The sequence below is a fragment of the Trematomus bernacchii genome, unplaced genomic scaffold, assembly GCF_902827165.1.
Source record: "Trematomus bernacchii unplaced genomic scaffold, fTreBer1.1, whole genome shotgun sequence".
Lineage (NCBI taxonomy): Eukaryota > Metazoa > Chordata > Actinopteri > Perciformes > Nototheniidae > Trematomus > Trematomus bernacchii.
The window spans coordinates 1668568-1687171 of record NW_022987550.1 but is presented as its reverse complement, the minus strand read 5'-3'; the positions used below and the strand labels follow the sequence as shown (position 1 = coordinate 1687171).

At 41.5% G+C, this 18604-nt stretch overlaps 1 protein-coding gene across 1 annotated transcript; it reads right to left on the bottom strand.

Moving 5' to 3' along the window:
• Nucleotides 1-4888: 4888 nt before the first annotated feature.
• Nucleotides 4889-10647, bottom strand: LOC117477005 (inositol polyphosphate 5-phosphatase K-like). Its single transcript, XM_034123703.1, has 5 exons — nt 10541-10647; nt 7397-7625; nt 6159-6296; nt 5918-6001; nt 4889-4996 (listed from the first exon to the last, which is right to left on the bottom strand). The coding sequence occupies exons 1-5, from the start codon at nt 10642-10644 to the stop codon at nt 4901-4903; spliced, it is 651 nt and encodes a 216-aa protein (XP_033979594.1). The 5' UTR covers nt 10645-10647; the 3' UTR covers nt 4889-4900.
• Between the last annotated feature and the right edge of the window lie 7957 nt (nt 10648-18604).

Sequence of the window (18604 nt, the reverse complement as noted above, 5' to 3'; positions counted from 1 at the left end):
CACTGCCCTGGCTGACAATATCAAGCATCACCAAGATCCAGAAAGCCCGGTCGATTCTCGCCAGGTTTATGTGTCACGACGTAACCACGGCGGACCGGTTCTACGCGAATGCGCCAGGTATAAAGGAGGCATTGAGAATCCGCTCCATGTTCAGGGCGTCATCAGATGCGGCAGCAGCTGCATCATCATCAGAAGGATGTCTACCGCTGTCAGATGGGGAGACCTCCGAAGAGGGCTGCTATAACAGTACAGCTCTATCATCTTCACCTGATGGGTCATTGGAGCGGCAAGCAGCAGCGGAAGCGGAAGCGGGAGGGAAAGAGGCCAATGAAGTCGGGGACCGGGGCTGGTTGACACTCCTGATGATGGGGCAGGGGCCGTGGACTCAACCTGTTTGCCCTGGTGCACCGTAAGAATTAGACGCCTAATTTGGTCCCCTGAATCCCGCTAAACATTGTGAATATGTATACCGTGTATATAATTATTATTATAATCCTGTGTATACATTTTGTAAATAGTACAATATCTCCAGGGCGCATAACTGCACTTTACAAGCCAGGAAAGGTGCCAGAATCCTGGGCATACATTTTGTTAATAGTGCAACACCTCCAGGGCGCATAACTGCACTTTAAAACGTAGGTTAAGAAATTTAGTAGTACTGTTATAGCAGCAGTAGTACGTGTAAATAGTTTATGTTTTAGCCTCTCTGTACTGTGTACTGTGTTTTTTGTTCAAATAAAAAATAAAAAATAAACAATAACCTTGATGGTTACCAGGGGCAGAAAAAGTGCCACTTTCCATCAGCACCGGGGAGGCACTCTCCTTGGTGCTGAACCCTGTGATGAGCGCTCAAGTGTTGGCGGAGGAGGTGTAAGCCAGAGGAGGGTGAACAAAAGTTAAAGTGTTTGAACCTCCAGCCCCTTGTAAGACCACCAGGGGCACGAGAATACCCTCCACAGAAGGGGGGGTGATGCCGTGAAGAAGGCCGAATATGGATGCTGATGGGCGGACACAGAAGCACCATAAAACCACCCCCTTGTAAGGTCACCAGGGGCACGAGAATACCCTCCAGCCCAGAAGGGGGGGTGATGCCGTGAAGAAGGCCGAATATGGATGCTGATGGGCGGACACAGAAGCACCATAAAACCACCCCCTTGTAAGGTCACCAGGGGCACGAGAATACCCTCCACAGAAGGGGGGGGTGATGCCGTGAAGAAGGCCGAATATGGATGCTGATGGGCGGACACAAAAGCACCATAAAACCACCCCCTTGTAAGGTCACCAGGGGCACGAGGTTCTGGTGGGTGTGAATACCTGTGTTTAGTCCGTGGGGGAGTGCTTAACTGTGGGGGCCCGGGGACTCAGGGTGTGCAAGGTTATGGAGGTCCCACTGTTAGGGGCCCATGCTGGAGGTAATTAGTCCGTCCTTGGGGCTCTGTGAGCGGGCAAAAAGAGGTGATTTCCCCCTGGTCTCTGCTGGAGGTGCAGAGTCCCACTGTTAGGGGCCCATGCTGGAGGTAATTAGTCCGTCCTTCGGGGCTCTGTGAGCGGGCAATGAGAGGTGATTTTCCCGGTCTCCGCCCTGGAGGTGTGAAATAAACAGAGTCCCCCTGTTAGGGACTGGTGCTGGAGGTCTCTAGTCCGTCCTTCGGTGCTCTGTGAGCGGGCAGAGAGAGGTGATTTCCCCCTGGTCTCTGCTGGAGGTGCAGAGTCCCACTGTTAGGGGCCCATGCTGGAGGTAATTAGTCCGTCCTTGGGGCTCTGTGAGCGGGCAGAGAGAGGTGATTTTCCCCTGGTCTCTGCTGGAGCTGTGAAAGAAACAGAGTCCCACTGTTATGGGGACATGCTGGAGGTCTCGAGTCCGTCCTTCGGTGCTCTGTGAGCGGGCAGAGAGAGGTGATTTTCCCCTGGTCTCTGCTGGAGCTGTGAAAGAAACAGAGTCCCACTGTTATGGGGACATGCTGGAGGTAATTAGTCCGTCCTTGGGGCTCTGTGAGCGGGCAGAGAGAGGTGATTTTCCCCTGGTCTCTGCTGGAGGTGCAGAGTCCCACTGTTAGGGGCCCATGCTGGAGGTAATTAGTCCGTCCTTGGGGCTCTGTGAGGGGGCAGAGAGAGGTGATTTCCCCCTGGTCTCTGCTGGAGGTGCAGAGTCCCACTGTTAGGGGCCCATGCTGGAGGTAATTAGTCCGTCCTTGGGGCTCTGTGAGCGGGCAGAGAGAGGTGATTTTCCCCTGGTCTCTGCTGGAGCTGTGAAAGAAACAGAGTCCCACTGTTATGGGGACATGCTGGAGGTAATTAGTCCGTCCTTGGGGCTCTGTGAGCGGGCAGAGAGAGGTGATTTTCCCCTGGTCTCTGCTGGAGCTGTGAAAGAAACAGAGTCCCACTGTTATGGGGACATGCTGGAGGTCTCGAGTCCGTCCTTCGGTGCTCTGTGAGCGGGCAGAGAGAGGTGATTTTCCCCTGGTCTCTGCTGGAGCTGTGAAAGAAACAGAGTCCCACTGTTATGGGGACATGCTGGAGGTAATTAGTCCGTCCTTGGGGCTCTGTGAGCGGGCAGAGAGAGGTGATTTTCCCCTGGTCTCTGCTGGAGGTGCAGAGTCCCACTGTTAGGGGCCCATGCTGGAGGTAATTAGTCCGTCCTTGGGGCTCTGTGAGGGGGCAGAGAGAGGTGATTTCCCCCTGGTCTCTGCTGGAGGTGCAGAGTCCCACTGTTAGGGGCCCATGCTGGAGGTAATTAGTCCGTCCTTGGGGCTCTGTGAGCGGGCAGAGAGAGGTGATTTTCCCCTGGTCTCTGCTGGAGCTGTGAAAGAAACAGAGTCCCACTGTTATGGGGACATGCTGGAGGTAATTAGTCCGTCCTTGGGGCTCTGTGAGCGGGCAGAGAGAGGTGATTTTCCCCTGGTCTCTGCTGGAGCTGTGAAAGAAACAGAGTCCCACTGTTATGGGGACATGCTGGAGGTAATTAGTCCGTCCTTGGGGCTCTGTGAGGGGGCAGAGAGAGGTGATTTCCCCCTGGTCTCTGCTGGAGGTGCAGAGTCCCACTGTTAGGGGCCCATGCTGGAGGTAATTAGTCCGTCCTTCGGGGCTCTGTGAGCGGGCAATGAGAGGTGATTTTCCCGGTCTCCGCCCTGGAGGTGTGAAATAAACAGAGTCCCACTGTTAGGGACTGGTGCTGGAGGTCTCTAGTCCGTCCTTCGGGGCTCTGTGAGCGGGCAGAGAGAGGTGATTTCCCCCTGGTCTCTCCTGGAGGTGTGAAATAAACAGAGTGCTACATTTTGTAAATAGTGCAATATCTTCAGGGCGCATAACTGCACTTTACAAGCCAGAAATAATGTTTAAATGGTCGGGGAAAGTATTTTTAAATGTCTGGAAGAGAGTTTTAGACAGTCATTTTGCACGAAATCATTTAACATAGACGCTCTCCTGAAAATGCACAGAATATGTGCTTTTTCAGGAGACCGTCAATGTTAAATGATTTCGTGCAAAAGGACTGGCTAAAACCTCGGAATAAGTGTTTGAAAGGCGGGGAAAAGTTGTTTAAAATAGTCTGATACCTCCAGGGCGCATCACCAAAATGTACAAGCCAGGGAAGATGCCTGAATCCCGGATACTTCAGGTCTGTCACTTAGGGTGACCGCACCACTCCGACGCTCCCGAGAGCGGACGTCCATTGTTTGTAAGGCACCTAAGAGGGAGTAGACTAAACACTGAATCATCTGCGTCCGACGCTCATGGCCTCAAGGATTTCACATCTTAGAGCCCACAAACACCGATAAAGAAGTGCCTCAGTGTTCTCACAACAATTACCCTACGTGCCAGTCAAGTTGACCGGTCACACACTGGTGACAACAACACATATGGCACCAAGGCCTTTCCTTAAAGGAGATAACACATGTCAGAGTAAAAGGTTAGATATCTAGAAGAATTATTCCTTAACAGCGACCATGACATGAGGGTTTTATTTGACCTCAACGACCTCATAGTCATGGCCAGGTCCAGGGAATGGGCAGATGTTCCACACAGCCCAATTGATTTTACACCTAACCAAGTTGGGGGTTTGCGGTCAATTGGAAGAAGAGCAGTCCCATACCTCACCAGCAGGTGGGGTATCTGGGGATTTTGCTCAATGCAGCCCCCATCGAGAGCCAGGGGTACGCTCCCATCGAGAGCGAGGTGTACGCCTACATACCGCTCGCTGAAGAGGGTGTAGGATGACAGTCAGGCGGTGGAGCTGCCTTATATACTGTGAGCCTGCTCGCGCATTCAGGTAGGCTCGCCCTGATTGGCCGGCTACGTTTATACAACTTCAGTGTGTGAACGCTCACGTATCATTGATGAGAGTAGTACCCATAGAGTCCAGTAGAGGGCGGAGCCTGTGCTTATAGAACTAGGGTTACAATACGTAACCCCCCGTTGTGTCACATGTATTGTTGACATTTATGTTTAGTGTTTATTTTTGTTTTGTTCTGTTATAACGCCTTGTGCGGAATGCTCTGGCAATACTATGTTTAAAATGTGGTCATGCCAATAAAGCCCCTTTGTATTGTATTGTATTGAGAGGAAGGAAGTCCGACTGGGACTAACTGGGCCAGGTTTAAGAGCTCAGACTGGTTTATTGTTATGCAAATTAAGCAGAATCGGCATTGAGTATTATGACACGGCCATATTTAGAAAAAAAAAAACTTTTTCTTTTAAATTCCTATGTACTGCAGTAATTTACTTCAATTAGTCAAGAAGTCAAATATTTATATTTATATTTCTTGTCAACATTTATTCAATTTTTTTTAATTTCATAACAGTTTTTTTAAAACAGTTTTTAAATACATACTTATAGATTATTGTTGGTGTACAGTGTGTGTGTGTGTGTGTGTGTGTGTGTGTGTGTCTCACCTTGAATGGTTCACTGACTCCGATGACGCACTGCAGAGCACCACTGTAGTAACACAACACACAATCGCCCCCCCCGCACAGGGATCTCCTCTTTACTCACATACACCTGCAGAAACACACACACACACACACACACACACACACACACACACACACACACACACACACACACACACACAGTAAGAGGAAAATAATTTAAAAAAAATAAACAAATATAGAACTTTTTCTAGAACTATTTAAAAATATATAATAAAATAATAATAATTAAAAAATTAAAAGATAAAATTAAAACACAAATAAAATACAATGAAGTAACTTAAACTAAAAGTAAAATAATTTGCAGAATATCTGAATGTTGACACTATAAACAAGTAGAAAACTTCGTGTTTTGTGTAGTGAAATAAGGATTTATCATATGGATAAGTCCTTATTTCAGGGTTAGGGTCCTCATTTTAATTAAAATGTCTGTTCTATAGTTTGTCTATAATTCATTTAATTGTGTATTATTGTCTATGAAATATTGATTGTAAAGGTTGTTGTTTGAGTCCTTAGAAAAGCCCTAAATTAAATGAATATAAATGTATGATTTGTTATGACTGTCATCTTGCAATTTACTTATTTATCAAAATAGTTATCACCGTAATAAACCGTATTAAATTTCATCTTACTGTACAATATTACATTTTACATTCTGTTCTTGTATATATCAATTTCTATTTACGTGTATATAGACTTCTTGCACTATGTTTTATTTGTATTTTTGTATTTTATTATATATGTTGCATTGTTGGAGGAGTCATAAGATTTTCATTGCCATTTCTCCACTGAAGCTTATGTGCATATGACATTCAAACCTTTGAATTTGTATTGTTTTTATTTCAAATTCACCAATTAGCCGTTCCTTGTCCATCCTCGTGCATCTAGTTTCTCTAACGTCTAAATAAGACGCTGTGTCATGTTGATCATTTGAAACATAGGTATTTTAATAACTCCAACATGTTATTAAAGGTGTTGCAGGAGTCTCTACCTGAGTGGCTTCCTCACTGGAGTTCATCTCGTCGTCTTTGACCCAGGTGTAGGTGATGTAGTCCGTCACGCTGCTGAACCCCACCTGCATTCAAACACACATCAAGATGGTCACAGGGGGAATGTGAAAGCCATATATTTATATTTCATTTGTGTTTGCATTATCTATTACAAAGGGTGCCCAATATCGTTCACATTCATCCCATCTAAAACCCTTGTTATTCTGAATGACCCTGGTTGACCTTAAAGAGTCCGATCCAGTCCCAGGAGCTGGAGGGGAACGGCTGCATCGCTCGGTACAGAACCACCGCGTCGAGCTCTGAACTCCACTCTCCTTCTGCCTTCACACGCACCAGAGGAGCAGTGAACCTCTTCTTCAGCTACACACACACACACACACACACACACACACACACACACACACACACACACACACACACACACACACACACACAAACACACACACACACACACACACACACAGAAACACACAGAAACACACAGAAACACACACACACACACACACAGAAACACACAGAAACACACACACACACACACACACACACACACACACACACACACACACACACCACACACACACCACCACACACACCACACACCACACACACACACACAAACATCAGGTTAATCAGCGTAGCTTTTTAAAGGTAAAACCCAATAAAACATTACATTTCATTTTGCTACTGCTTCTATCCAACGCGACGTACAATTAAGTGCATTAACTAAGCCCCGAGCCTGTTTTTCAGGTTTCAGGCTCGAAAATGACATGCCCAAAACAAATGACTACAACTTCACTTCTAAAAGGGTTATATGAATAATTTCTTTTATCAAAGCAAGGTTACATCTGTGAGTTGGATGTAGAAGTGTCAGAATCAATATAGATTTTTCTCAGTCAGAGTAAATTCAGATGGAACATAGTAAAAAAAGGTAAATTCTTACCTCCGCCTAAAGAAAACCCATTACTTATAGTGAAAACCACCCTTGAATGATGGGATGGTAGACTAAAAGCTTTAGGAATCCAAACTATAACATATAATAAGTACCCTGTATCAAGATTGAGGCAAAACAAATTAAATTTGACCTTTTTAGAGAGGTTTAGCAAAAAACAGTTCCAGGCGGAATAAGCTTTCGGCACATTTGGGTACATCTGGTTCCATCAGTGCCATTTGACCTTTTTCAGGTACCAGACTATACAAATTATGTATTACATTGAATTATCACAATAGGTATTCATTCCATTCAAAGAAAAAATAAATAAATAAAAGAAATTAATAAAAAAAAAAAAAAAAAAACAATACCAGGAGAGGATACGTATGTATGTGAGTGTGTATGTGAGTGTGAGTGTGAGTGTGAGTGTGAGTGTGAGTGTGAGTGTGAGTGTGTGTGTGTGTGTGTGTGTGTGTGTGTGTGTGTGTGTGTGTGTGTGAGAGGTATTGCAGTGTATCTGTGTGAGTCTCACCTCCAGAGTGAAGACCCCGGTGACTGGTTTGTGGTCGCTGATGCTGAACTCCATGTTGCAGGTGTACAGATCCTGCCTGATCTTCAGCGGGAACTCCTCCTCTTCCTCCTTCTCCTCCTCTTCCTCCTCTTCCTCTTTCACCTCCAGAGCAGAGTTTCCCTCTTCCTCCTCAGCGGGTCGCAGCCTCCACAGAATCCTGTCGGTCCAGGCCGGTTTACGCTTCTTACCGCTGGAAAATGTGATAAGAGAAGAAGAGGAAAAGAGGGGAGGTTTAGTGAGGAGATAAGGGGTGTTTCTCAATGTCGAGGAAGGCTGCTCCAGAGCCACTATTTCAAGGATGCTACGTCATCGAGTCTCGCCGAAGGACTGTTCCAATGTCCAGGATCCTTGGAATTCTACCGAGGACTGGATCCTGCGTTGCGGGAAATGTCGAGGATGCACATGTGTATGACGCACACCTGCACACTTGCTCGCCTGTCCCATTCTTCGTTCTCCGAATGAAAGGAAGGATTCTTGCCTAGCCTCTGAAGGACCTGACTCGGAGGGACATGTCCTACCAAGGAAGCGTCCTCGACATTGAGAAGCACCCGAGGTCCAAATTGTTTATAACTTACCAGGAACCAGCGTTTACATTATCCGGTATTTGCCTGACTTTGAATGGAAAAGTCTGTAGAAGTCTGACAGATTTTAAACTCTCCTCAGTCTGAAGTGTATTAAAATCAGGCTGAGGAAAACAATATTTACAAATTGTTTCTTTTATTATTATTTTCTTATGTTATTTGAGAATATGTGGACATAAAGCGGAAGATTTTTCTTGTCTTTTATTTGACCGTAGTTCCTCCCATTATTCGGCACATTGAGTCAATCCCAAATCTTCCCACACGTTGACAGGCACCTATATTTTAATCCTTGCTTATTCAACCAGATCGATAGAAACTTTATTGATCCCAATTTGGGACCCTAACCCTAACCCAGAAGCAGAAGTGTGTTAAAAAAGACAAAAATACATTAAAATAAAATACTTTGAAAGGGAAGTAACAACTGAAAAGAGACTCAACAATTACAAGTAAAATAAAAAAAATATTTTGGATAATTACAATAAAAGTCAAAAATACTACAGGAAAACCGCCTGAAAAAACGTGGGATATTTTCTAAAAAGCAAGACCTGTGGCTCCACTTTCACAGAGCCACACTTAGAATCTTATTCTACAATTAGTGTAATACTAATGATATTAGTTTGGCATCTGTAACTGTGCAGAAACACCAGCTTTAAACAGAACAGTGAGTCTGGCAGCAACCTGCAGGAACAGTGGTACCATGTTTGGGTAATTCAATCAAATCCAACACAAACATATTGAATTATCCACACAGTGACATATCGCTTGTGTTATAATGATATGTGTATTCTAGCCATGCATGTTAGCTGTTATGCAGCCGCAGCTCAGAGCTTTAACTGTACATATAAAAAACATGCTCAGAGGTTAAATGCAGGTTAATACCGACTACTAACTATCTAAAAGCACCCTGTGGAGTTATATATACATTCATGGTTCCTTGTAAAAATGCATCTTCTATGATAACGGTTGACTTCAAAATCCAAATTATATATTATTCCAATCCAGGGTTTTTTTCTGTAAAGATATCGTATGAGGTGATACTGTGGCGCTGAGCTTGTTTATAAGATATATCAATTCTGGCGAGAACATGACGCCCGTATACAAGATGGCGCTGCAACAACAACGTAAACAACAACGTGACGTAAACAACAACGTGACGTCGGAGCTTCGTAAAAACAAAGCTGTCTCTGCCGTCTGACGCTCTGTTTGATGCTCAGATTTCTGGAGTCATTATACAGTTTTTGAGGAACAGAAATATTGTTTTCTGGCATCACTTTTTACGGGGGAAATCTCCCTGTGGTGCAGACAACACCCTGCTATGAGCTGTAGTGCTATCAATGTATTAATACGCAGAAAAAAGCTCATAAAACAATTGTTAAGTAAATGCTTTGAGAACTTAATTAAATGTGCATTGTTTACATCCATGTCTGTGAGCTATAAGAGCCTGGCTGCAAAAAGTAAATAAAATAAAAAGGAATTAAATTATATTTCCAAAAACAAGGAATTAGGGTAAAAATGTGCAAAAAATAAAATAAAATAGAAAATATATTGTTTAATTAGAGGATGAAAAGATTGTGCAAAAAGAAGATAAAATTGAATAAAATAAAAATGTAATATATGTATAAAAATAAGAAATTAAATAAAAAATTAGCAACAGGAAGATAAAATAGGGGGAAAATATAAGTTGAAATATAGTTAAAGAAATAATAGAAATATGTATATGAAATTAAGAAAATAATTGCAATAAGAAAATAAAATAGAATAATAAATAGGAAATGTAATTACAAATGTGCAACAGGAAGAAAGGAAAATAAAATAGGATAACCATAGAGTGCCACAGTGACGCGTCCTAAAACCCGGAAGGATGCTGCGCATGGGTTCCTTCCGGTTCCCTCGACAAAAACGCAATGCGATGTCTCCTTAGGATTTTAGAAAATAGCTGGAAATAAGGTCTGTGGTTGAGACACATTTAAGAGACGGATCACGTTTTGTTCAGCCGGATAATCTCCACATGTCTACCCTACTTTTATAATGTTTGAATCATAAATCTAATGGCCAGAAGCAAAATGCTAATGTTATGCTATAAACGAACTACAGCAGCACGACTTCAACGTCACGCCAACTTAAGATCCATATTCAAACATACAGATTCTAAATGGTACGAGTTGAAGCGTTTGTTTGAACAGTTTGCAGGAGGCAGGCACTTGCTTTCAAGCAGAACAGAACAAAATCCTATGGAGAGATCCCATTGGCTCTGAGACGAGGGAACAGGAAGTGGTGAAATGCTGACTCACTTCCTGGTTTTAGGACTCGTTCCTGCACCACTCTACATGGATAGACATAAGACATTATAGTACAAATATTCAATAAAAAGATAATAAATAATACAAATATTTAAATAAAATTAAGAAGTTAAGTTAAAAATGTGCACTAAGTAAATAATATTCAATCAAATTATTTATGTTTACATAAGAAGTGTGATTATGATTAATTAGATCCTGATTACGACGTTATTTGGAGCAATTACCTGCTGTCATAATTGTCGGAGTTTAGGTCAAACTTGTAGGTGGGTTGAAAGTCCAGAGGCCCTTCATCAAACTCCTGCAGCAGCTGCTCCTTCTTCTTCATCATCGTCAGCTGAGAACCACAACACACACTTTTCTCAGCAGGAGAGGACTCTTTAAAGTAGAGACACTACATACTGATATACACCTGAACATCAGCAGGAGAGGACTCTTTAAAGCAGAGACACTACATACTGATATACACCTGAACATCAGCAGGAGAGGACTCTTTAAAGTAGAGACACTACATACTGATATACACCTGAACATCAGCAGGAGAGGACTCTTTAAAGTAGAGACACTACATACTGATATACACCTGAACATCAGCAGGAGAGGACTCTTTAAAGTAGAGACACTACATACTGATATACACCTGAACATCAGCAGGAGAGGACTCTTTAAAGTAGAGACACCACATACTGATATACACCTGAACATCAGCAGGAGAGGACTCTTTAAAGTAGAGACACTACATACTGATATACACCTGAACATCAGCAGGAGAGGACTCTTTAAAGTAGAGACACCACATACTGATATACACCTGAACATCAGCAGGAGAGGACTCTTTAAAGTAGAGACACTACATACTGATATACACCTGAACATCAGCAGGAGAGGACTCTTTAAAGTAGAGACACTACACACTGATATACACCTGAACATCAGCAGGAGAGGACTCTTTAAAGTAGAGACACTACATACTGATATACACCTGAACATCAGCAGGAGAGGACTCTTTAAAGTAGAGACACTACATACTGATATACACCTGAACATCAGCAGGAGAGGACTCTTTAAAGTAGAGACACTACATACTGATATACACCTGAACATCAGCAGGAGAGGACTCTTTAAAGTAGAGACACTACATACTGATATACACCTAAACATCAGCAGGAGAGGACTCTTTAAAGTAGAGACACTACATACTGATACACACCTGAACATCAGCAGGAGAGGACTCTTTAACCTCTTAAGCCCTGAGCCTGTTTTTCAGGTCTCAGGCTCGAAAATGAAATTCCCAGAACAAATGACCATATCTTCCCTTCTAAAAGGATTAAATTAATAATCTTTTTTCTCAAAGTAATGATAAACCTGTGAGTTGGATGTAGAAAAATCAGAATCAATATAGATGTTTTTTATTTTAAAGAAAATTCAGATTTTACATAGTAAAAAACTGTAAATTATAGTGTCCGTCCAAAGATTATTTTTTATTTATAGTGAAAACTACCCTTGGATGATGGGTTAGTAGACTAAAAGCTTTAGGAATCCAAAGTACAACATGTAATAAGTACCCTGTATCAAGATTGATGCAAAACAAGTGAAATTTGACCTTTTTAGAGAGATTTAGCCAAAAACCCCCTTCTGGGGTCATTTCGGTGGATTTGACCTGTCTCTGGCCCCCCTTGCTCGATTTTGATGAATGAAATCTCTTTCTAACCGCTAGAGCCAATAGAGTGGCGAAGTCACACCCACTTACTTCCGGGTAATGGGACCTTATTTCAGAAAAATTATGCATTGAAGTCAATGGGGAGAGAAAACTTATCTTTCGATCCCGTTTGAATTGTGCCATGAATTACACATATGATGTTTGTCAATCTTAAAAAATAATTTCCATGTCAAAAAAGTCACAGTTTGTCGTAAAACTGTTGAAATATAAGACTATGAAAAATACGTAACTAGAAAGACTACAAATCCCAGAGTCGCGTAACTGATGTCACAATTGTTTTCCTCCACCATTCAGATACCTAAGATCAGCGCAATATAGATATAATCTATCTATATGGCGCTGGCTAAGATAAGATAACTTTAACAAGATGCCTGTGTGCTTAGTACCAGGTTGTTATTATACCAGCAATGGGTCTTGCTCATTCTTTTGCTTCCCGTCTGATGAAAGGACCAGGAGTGACTTGATCAAGTTAGCTACCTAGCTAGTAGCTAGCACGTTAGTTCGCATTACAGCCTTGTCATTTGTATTAGCCTTAACATGAAGTAACATTAAGTAACCCAAAATGTTAAACAGTAAGAGTAGTAGTCATATTTCGTGAACCCTTTGAAGAGTACTGTCACCGGTGTGATCATTCTATAATACACCATTTAAGCCCGGGGGAGAAATGCTAACGCTAACGTTAGCATCGGCGATCTTCTCTACTTCATGCTATCTGCACAAATGGTTGACATTAAACATTAAAACGACCAGGCAGTTCAGAGAGAATCAAAGGAAGGCAGGCAGGCAGCTTTGCATGACATTCTTCAGGACGTGTTTCATTGTGGTGATAGTGAGGGTAGTCAATCGTTTGTTGACAAGACAGTAGTGACGGCCATCTTGGTGACGTATGTTGTTGACCAGAGATGTAGTTCATTGAGCGTTTCACACAAACAAATGTGTTACTTCACAGTTTTACGACACATTTTTTTTTTTTTGACTTGCAAAATTATCTTTTAAATTGACAAACATCATATGTGTAATTCGTGGCACAATTCAAACGGGATTGGAAGATAATCTTTCTCTCTCCATTGACTTCAATGCATAACTTTTCCGAAATAAGGTCCCATGGGGCTCAACCGGAAGGGGGGGGACTTCGCCACTCTATGGAATCGAGGGGAAGTTATATACACACCAAAACGTTAACAAATAAGGAGTGAGAGTGACGCGTGACCAAAACCGGAAGCTGCATACAGCTACCATGGCTGTAATGGCTACCATTAGCAGCTAACTTTTCCGCTCCGATTTTTACATAAAAAATGGAATTATGGATTATAAATAATTTTTTCAAAGGCACAGGTACATTATCAACCTATGGATCAACAGTTGTAGCATTTTTTTTTCGTTTTAATGCCATTGAACACATCTTTTGACCTAATTGACAGCTACGGTGAGACGATCTGCCGTAAAAGCTCCGTAAAGGTACGTGTTGTGATGTCTGTGTTTGCTTCCCCTGTCGCAAGTTCGGATCGCTCAGTGATGATACTATACCTAAATAATCCGTGGAGTCTCAGCTTTAATCGGCTATATTGTATGTGCAGCTACGATAAGTAATAAGGGTATCTTTATCTTGAATTGTGTGCCGCAGTGCGTTAGAATTGTTTCTCTCAGGGGTCATTTAGACGCTTCTTATGAGACTTGTGTTTTGTTTTGGTAAAAATGGTTCATATCTTCAGTTAGCTGAGATTCTTCCCGTTAATCTGGTGCTACACATGAATAGTTTCATAAATGTTAAGAAGCCCTGAGACATTATCTCGAAAAAAAAACGGTGGGAGGGGTCCAATGGGGGGACCGCCGTGCTTAAGAGGTTAAAGTAGAGACACTACATACTGATATACACCTGAACATCAGCAGGAGGGGACTCTTTAAAGTAGAGACACTACATACTGATATACACCTGAACATCAGCAGGAGAGGACTCTTTAAAGTAGAGACACTACATGCTGATATACACCTGAACATCAGCAGGAGAGGACTCTTTAAAGTAGAGACACTACATACTGATATACACCTGAACATCAGCAGGAGGACTCTTTAAAGTAGAGACACTACATACTGATATACACCTGAACATCAGCAGGAGAGGTCTCTTTAAAGTAGAGACACTACATACTGATATACACCTGAACATCAGCAGGAGAGGACTCTTTAAAGTAGAGACACTACATACTGATATACACCTGAACATCAGCAGGAGAGGACTCTTTAAAGTAGAGACACTACATACTGATATACACCTGAACACCAGCAGGAGAGGACTCTTTAAAGTAGAGACACTACATACTGATATACACCTAGACATCAGCAGGAGAGGACTCTTTAAAGTAGAGACACTACATACTGATATACACCTGAACATCAGCAGGAGAGGACTCTTTAAAGTAGAGACACTACACACTGATATACACCTGAACATCAGCAGGAGAGGACTCTTTAAAGTAGAGACACTACATACTGATATACACCTAGACATCAGCAGGAGAGGACTCTTTAAAGTAGAGACACTACATACTGATATACACCTGAACATCAGCAGGAGAGGACTCTTTAAAGTAGAGACACTACATACTGATATACACCTGAACATCAGCAGGAGAGGACTCTTTAAAGTAGAGACACTACATGCTGATATACACCTGAACATCAGCAGGAGAGGACTCTTTAAAGTAGAGACACTACATACTGATATACACCTGAACATCAGCAGGAGAGGTCTCTTTAAAGTAGAGACACTACATACTGATATACACCTGAACATCAGCAGGAGAGGACTCTTTAAAGTAGAGACACTACATACTGATATACACCTGAACATCAGCAGGAGAGGACTCTTTAAAGTAGAGACACTACATACTGATATATACCTGAACACCAGCAGGAGAGGACTCTTTAAAGTAGAGACACTACATACTGATATACACCTAGACATCAGCAGGAGAGGACTCTTTAAAGTAGAGACACTACATACTGATATACACCTGAACATCAGCAGGAGAGGTCTCTTTAAAGTAGAGACACTACATACTGATATACACCTGAACATCAGCAGGAGAGGACTCTTTAAAGTAGAGACACTACATGCTGATATACACCTGAACATCAGCAGGAGAGGACTCTTTAAAGTAGAGACACTACATACTGATATACACCTGAACATCAGCAGGAGAGGTCTCTTTAAAGTAGAGACACTACATACTGATATACACCTGAACATCAGCAGGAGAGGACTCTTTAAAGTAGAGACACTACATACTGATATACACCTGAACATCAGCAGGAGAGGACTCTTTAAAGTAGAGACACTACATACTGATATACACCTGAACATCAGCAGGAGAGGACTCTTTAAAGTAGAGACACTACATACTGATATACACCTGAACATCAGCAGGAGAGGACTCTTTAAAGTAGAGACACTACATACTGATATACACCTGAACATCAGCAGGAGAGGACTCTTTAAAGTAGAGACACTACATACTGATATACATCTGGAAATGAGGGCCTCTTTAAGCTAAAAACGTGTCTCTTCCCACTTTAACTTACAGAGAATAAGCAACTTTCGACACCAGGTGAAGGGTCATCATTTCATTAATACCTCTTATCTTTCTCTATCCTCTCTCTGCAGGCGTACCAGAAGTGGGTGAGGGAGCACGGTCCGGAGAGACCCCTCCCCGGACTCAAATACACACACGAGCAGCTGGTGTTCATCGCCTTTGCACAGGTACCATGTTTCCTCTGTTGACTTCAGAGATGGCAAAAGTACACACATCCTTTACTCAAGTAGAAGTACAGATACTCGTGTTTAAAAATACTCTGGTAAAAGTAAAAGTACTGACTAAACTTCTTTACTCAAGTGAAAGTAAAGAGGGCTTTGAAATGTACTTCAGTAAAAAGTACCCATAACTAGCAGCTGTTTTAAAGAGTACCTGACCTCCCTTTATATTAATAGAACAATAATGTCATTGTTAGCTAATGAATGTTTCCATGCTGAACAACGGCAACATGACAACGTTTTCATTGGTCCCTCTTCTTTAGAGAAGACCAGGAAATGATGGATACACGGATCGTGTTCAAATCAATAGGCACGCAATGACTCTAAATAATAATGATCACACCACCAAACACACATTCAAACTAAAGGAACCAGCCTGTTTGGGAAATGTAAGAAGTAGAAAGTACAGGTATTTGGGTTCAACATGTAAGAAGTAGAAAGTACAGGTATTAGTGTTCAAAATGTAAGAAGTAGAAAGTTCAGGTATTTGGGTTCAACATGTAAGAAGTAGAAAGTACAGGTATTTGTGTTCAAAATGTAAGAAGTAGAAAGTACAGGTATTTGTGTTCAAAATGTAAGAAGTAGAAAGTACAGGTATTTGTGTTCAACATGTAAGAAGTAGAAAGTACAGGTATTTGTGTTCAACATGTAAGAAGTCAAAGTAAAAAGTGGTCAGAAAACCTCTATTGAATACTAGTTCAATATTAAAATGCTAAGCTGGGTGTGTTTTTTATTGTATTATTGGCATGATTATGACTGTGTTTAGAGTCAGTATGTTAGCACAGTTGCAGATTGAAAACCCACCTGCTACGACTTCACATTGGCAAATTAAAAAAGGAAATCAAAACCTTCTCATTTAGTTTACGTTACATTTTCTAAAGCGACTGACGATAATGTGTAATCAACCATGAAGATACAAACCAAGAGTCCTGCAAGTACATAAGACAAACCTGTCTAGAGTGCAAAGTACACATAAGTAAAGTACATTTACTCAAGTACTGTACTTAAGTACAATTTTGAGATACTTGTACTTTACTTGAGTATTTCCATTGTATGCTACTTTATACTTCTACTCTAGTAACTAGTAGGCATTAGTACAAAATAAAATATAGAAATAAATCCTAACATTTACAATAACTCCAGAGCGTTGTAAAGTCTAAAAATGTAACATCAACTCATATAGCTGTAATCATTTCCAAAATACAGATGTTTTCCTCCATATTCAATATTTTAAAGCAGTTTCCCTAAAGACAGGCGATACAGAACCACACGCTGCTTTCATGTGACCACAACAAGAAGCATAGCATGATAACATCATCAAATCATCAAGAGACGTTCAAAAGCAGTGAAAGAAGCTTCAGATTTTAAATAAAGGACACTCAGTGCAGCCCTAGTTTGTATACATTGTAAAACAAAATGTTAAAATGATTCTTCTTCCTCTGTTTTTAGGCGAAGTGCCAAATCCACGTCGGCTTGAAGTGAAGAGAAAGATCCTGAGAACAAACTGTTTCAATAAGGAGAAATATTGAACCTGTTCAGATGTGTTTCATTACTTTCTGTTTAAAAGTTAGTTAACATTCAGTTTCTGGATTTAAAGGCCCTTTCATTTGACTGCATGACCAAAATATAAAATGCCTTACTTTCTGATTCACACTTTCAAATATATATAAAAACTGAAGGAGAAAACTCCATTTAGAAACCTTTGGATGCATTTTATTTTGGGGTCGAACCGTATTTCGTCTTCCTGGTTTGTTTCTAGTTGTTGTTCATCTCTGCTTTTCTTTTTGTTTAACCTAACAACAACAACAACCTGCTCCTACAGTTTCTTTTATTCAAAATAAAGCTTTCCTTCTGCGGGAAATCCCTACTTTATGTTCAAATGTAGTTTACATTCAGTTTCTGGATTGAATGGCTTTTTAATTTGACTGCATGACTTTTGTGCTTGCCTTCATAAAGATGGTTAAAACTGTAAAACTGGTGTATTTAATGTGAGCTGGAGATGAAGAAGATGCACGTGATGAAGACCTGGATTTGTCTTTAGATGGTTTTATAAAACCGTCAAAAGCAGAATCAAACAGCAGAGGCAGGTATAAGAGTGTAATAAAAAGAGAGCTTTAATTAAAGCTGTTACTAAATAAGCACACAAACTGCAGGAGCAGGCGAGGTTAGACAAGAAGGAACGAAGCAAACAGGAAACTATAAACAAACCAGGAAGACGTCGAAGAAACAAGACGTTGCTTTTTTATTTGGGGTAAAACCATATCTGCAGCTGACTAGAGGATTCTTAGTGAGACTTTGACTGCATACTGAGAACCAATCACTGATCAGAACCTGCTGATCGAGTCTTAAGCACACACACCCTTTCCAATGCACACACACACACACACACACACACCCTTTCCAATCCACACATGTATGAGGTGTGATTTGTGCCAAAGAGCGAACTCACTGAGCAGACAATCGTGTCGATCGTCGCCTACCATGCCGTGAACTATGCCGTGAGAGAAGTAACGTGACACTCTCGTCGCCACCCCTCTCGTCTGAGAAGCTACGTGACGTCTGCGTCTGAAGTTACTTTACTTAGTTATCACCAAATAACCCAGTAATGTTACAGCTACGTTGCTGTTCAAGCTAGACTCTATTTCAATATAGTTTTGGTATTAAAATAATGTTACACCTCTTGTATGCCCTGAATGCAAAAAACAACCACAGACAAGAATATATATTTTTAATTATCAAAATGATAACAAAGGCTGAAAA

What these genes read in the sequence shown, in the direction of transcription:
- LOC117477005 (XM_034123703.1), bottom strand. Translation starts at nt 10,644, where the DNA reads ATGATGAAGAAGAAGGAGCAGCTGCTGCAGGAGTTTGATGAAGGGCCT. An exon ending in CCGGGGTCTTCACTCTGGAG is followed by an intron (nt 6,297 to 7,396) that starts GTGAGACTCACA and finishes GTGTGTGTGTAG; the next exon opens with CTGAAGAAGAGGTTCACTGC. An exon ending in ACTGGATCGGACTCTTTAAG is followed by an intron (nt 6,002 to 6,158) that starts GTCAACCAGGGT and finishes GTTTGAATGCAG; the next exon opens with GTGGGGTTCAGCAGCGTGAC.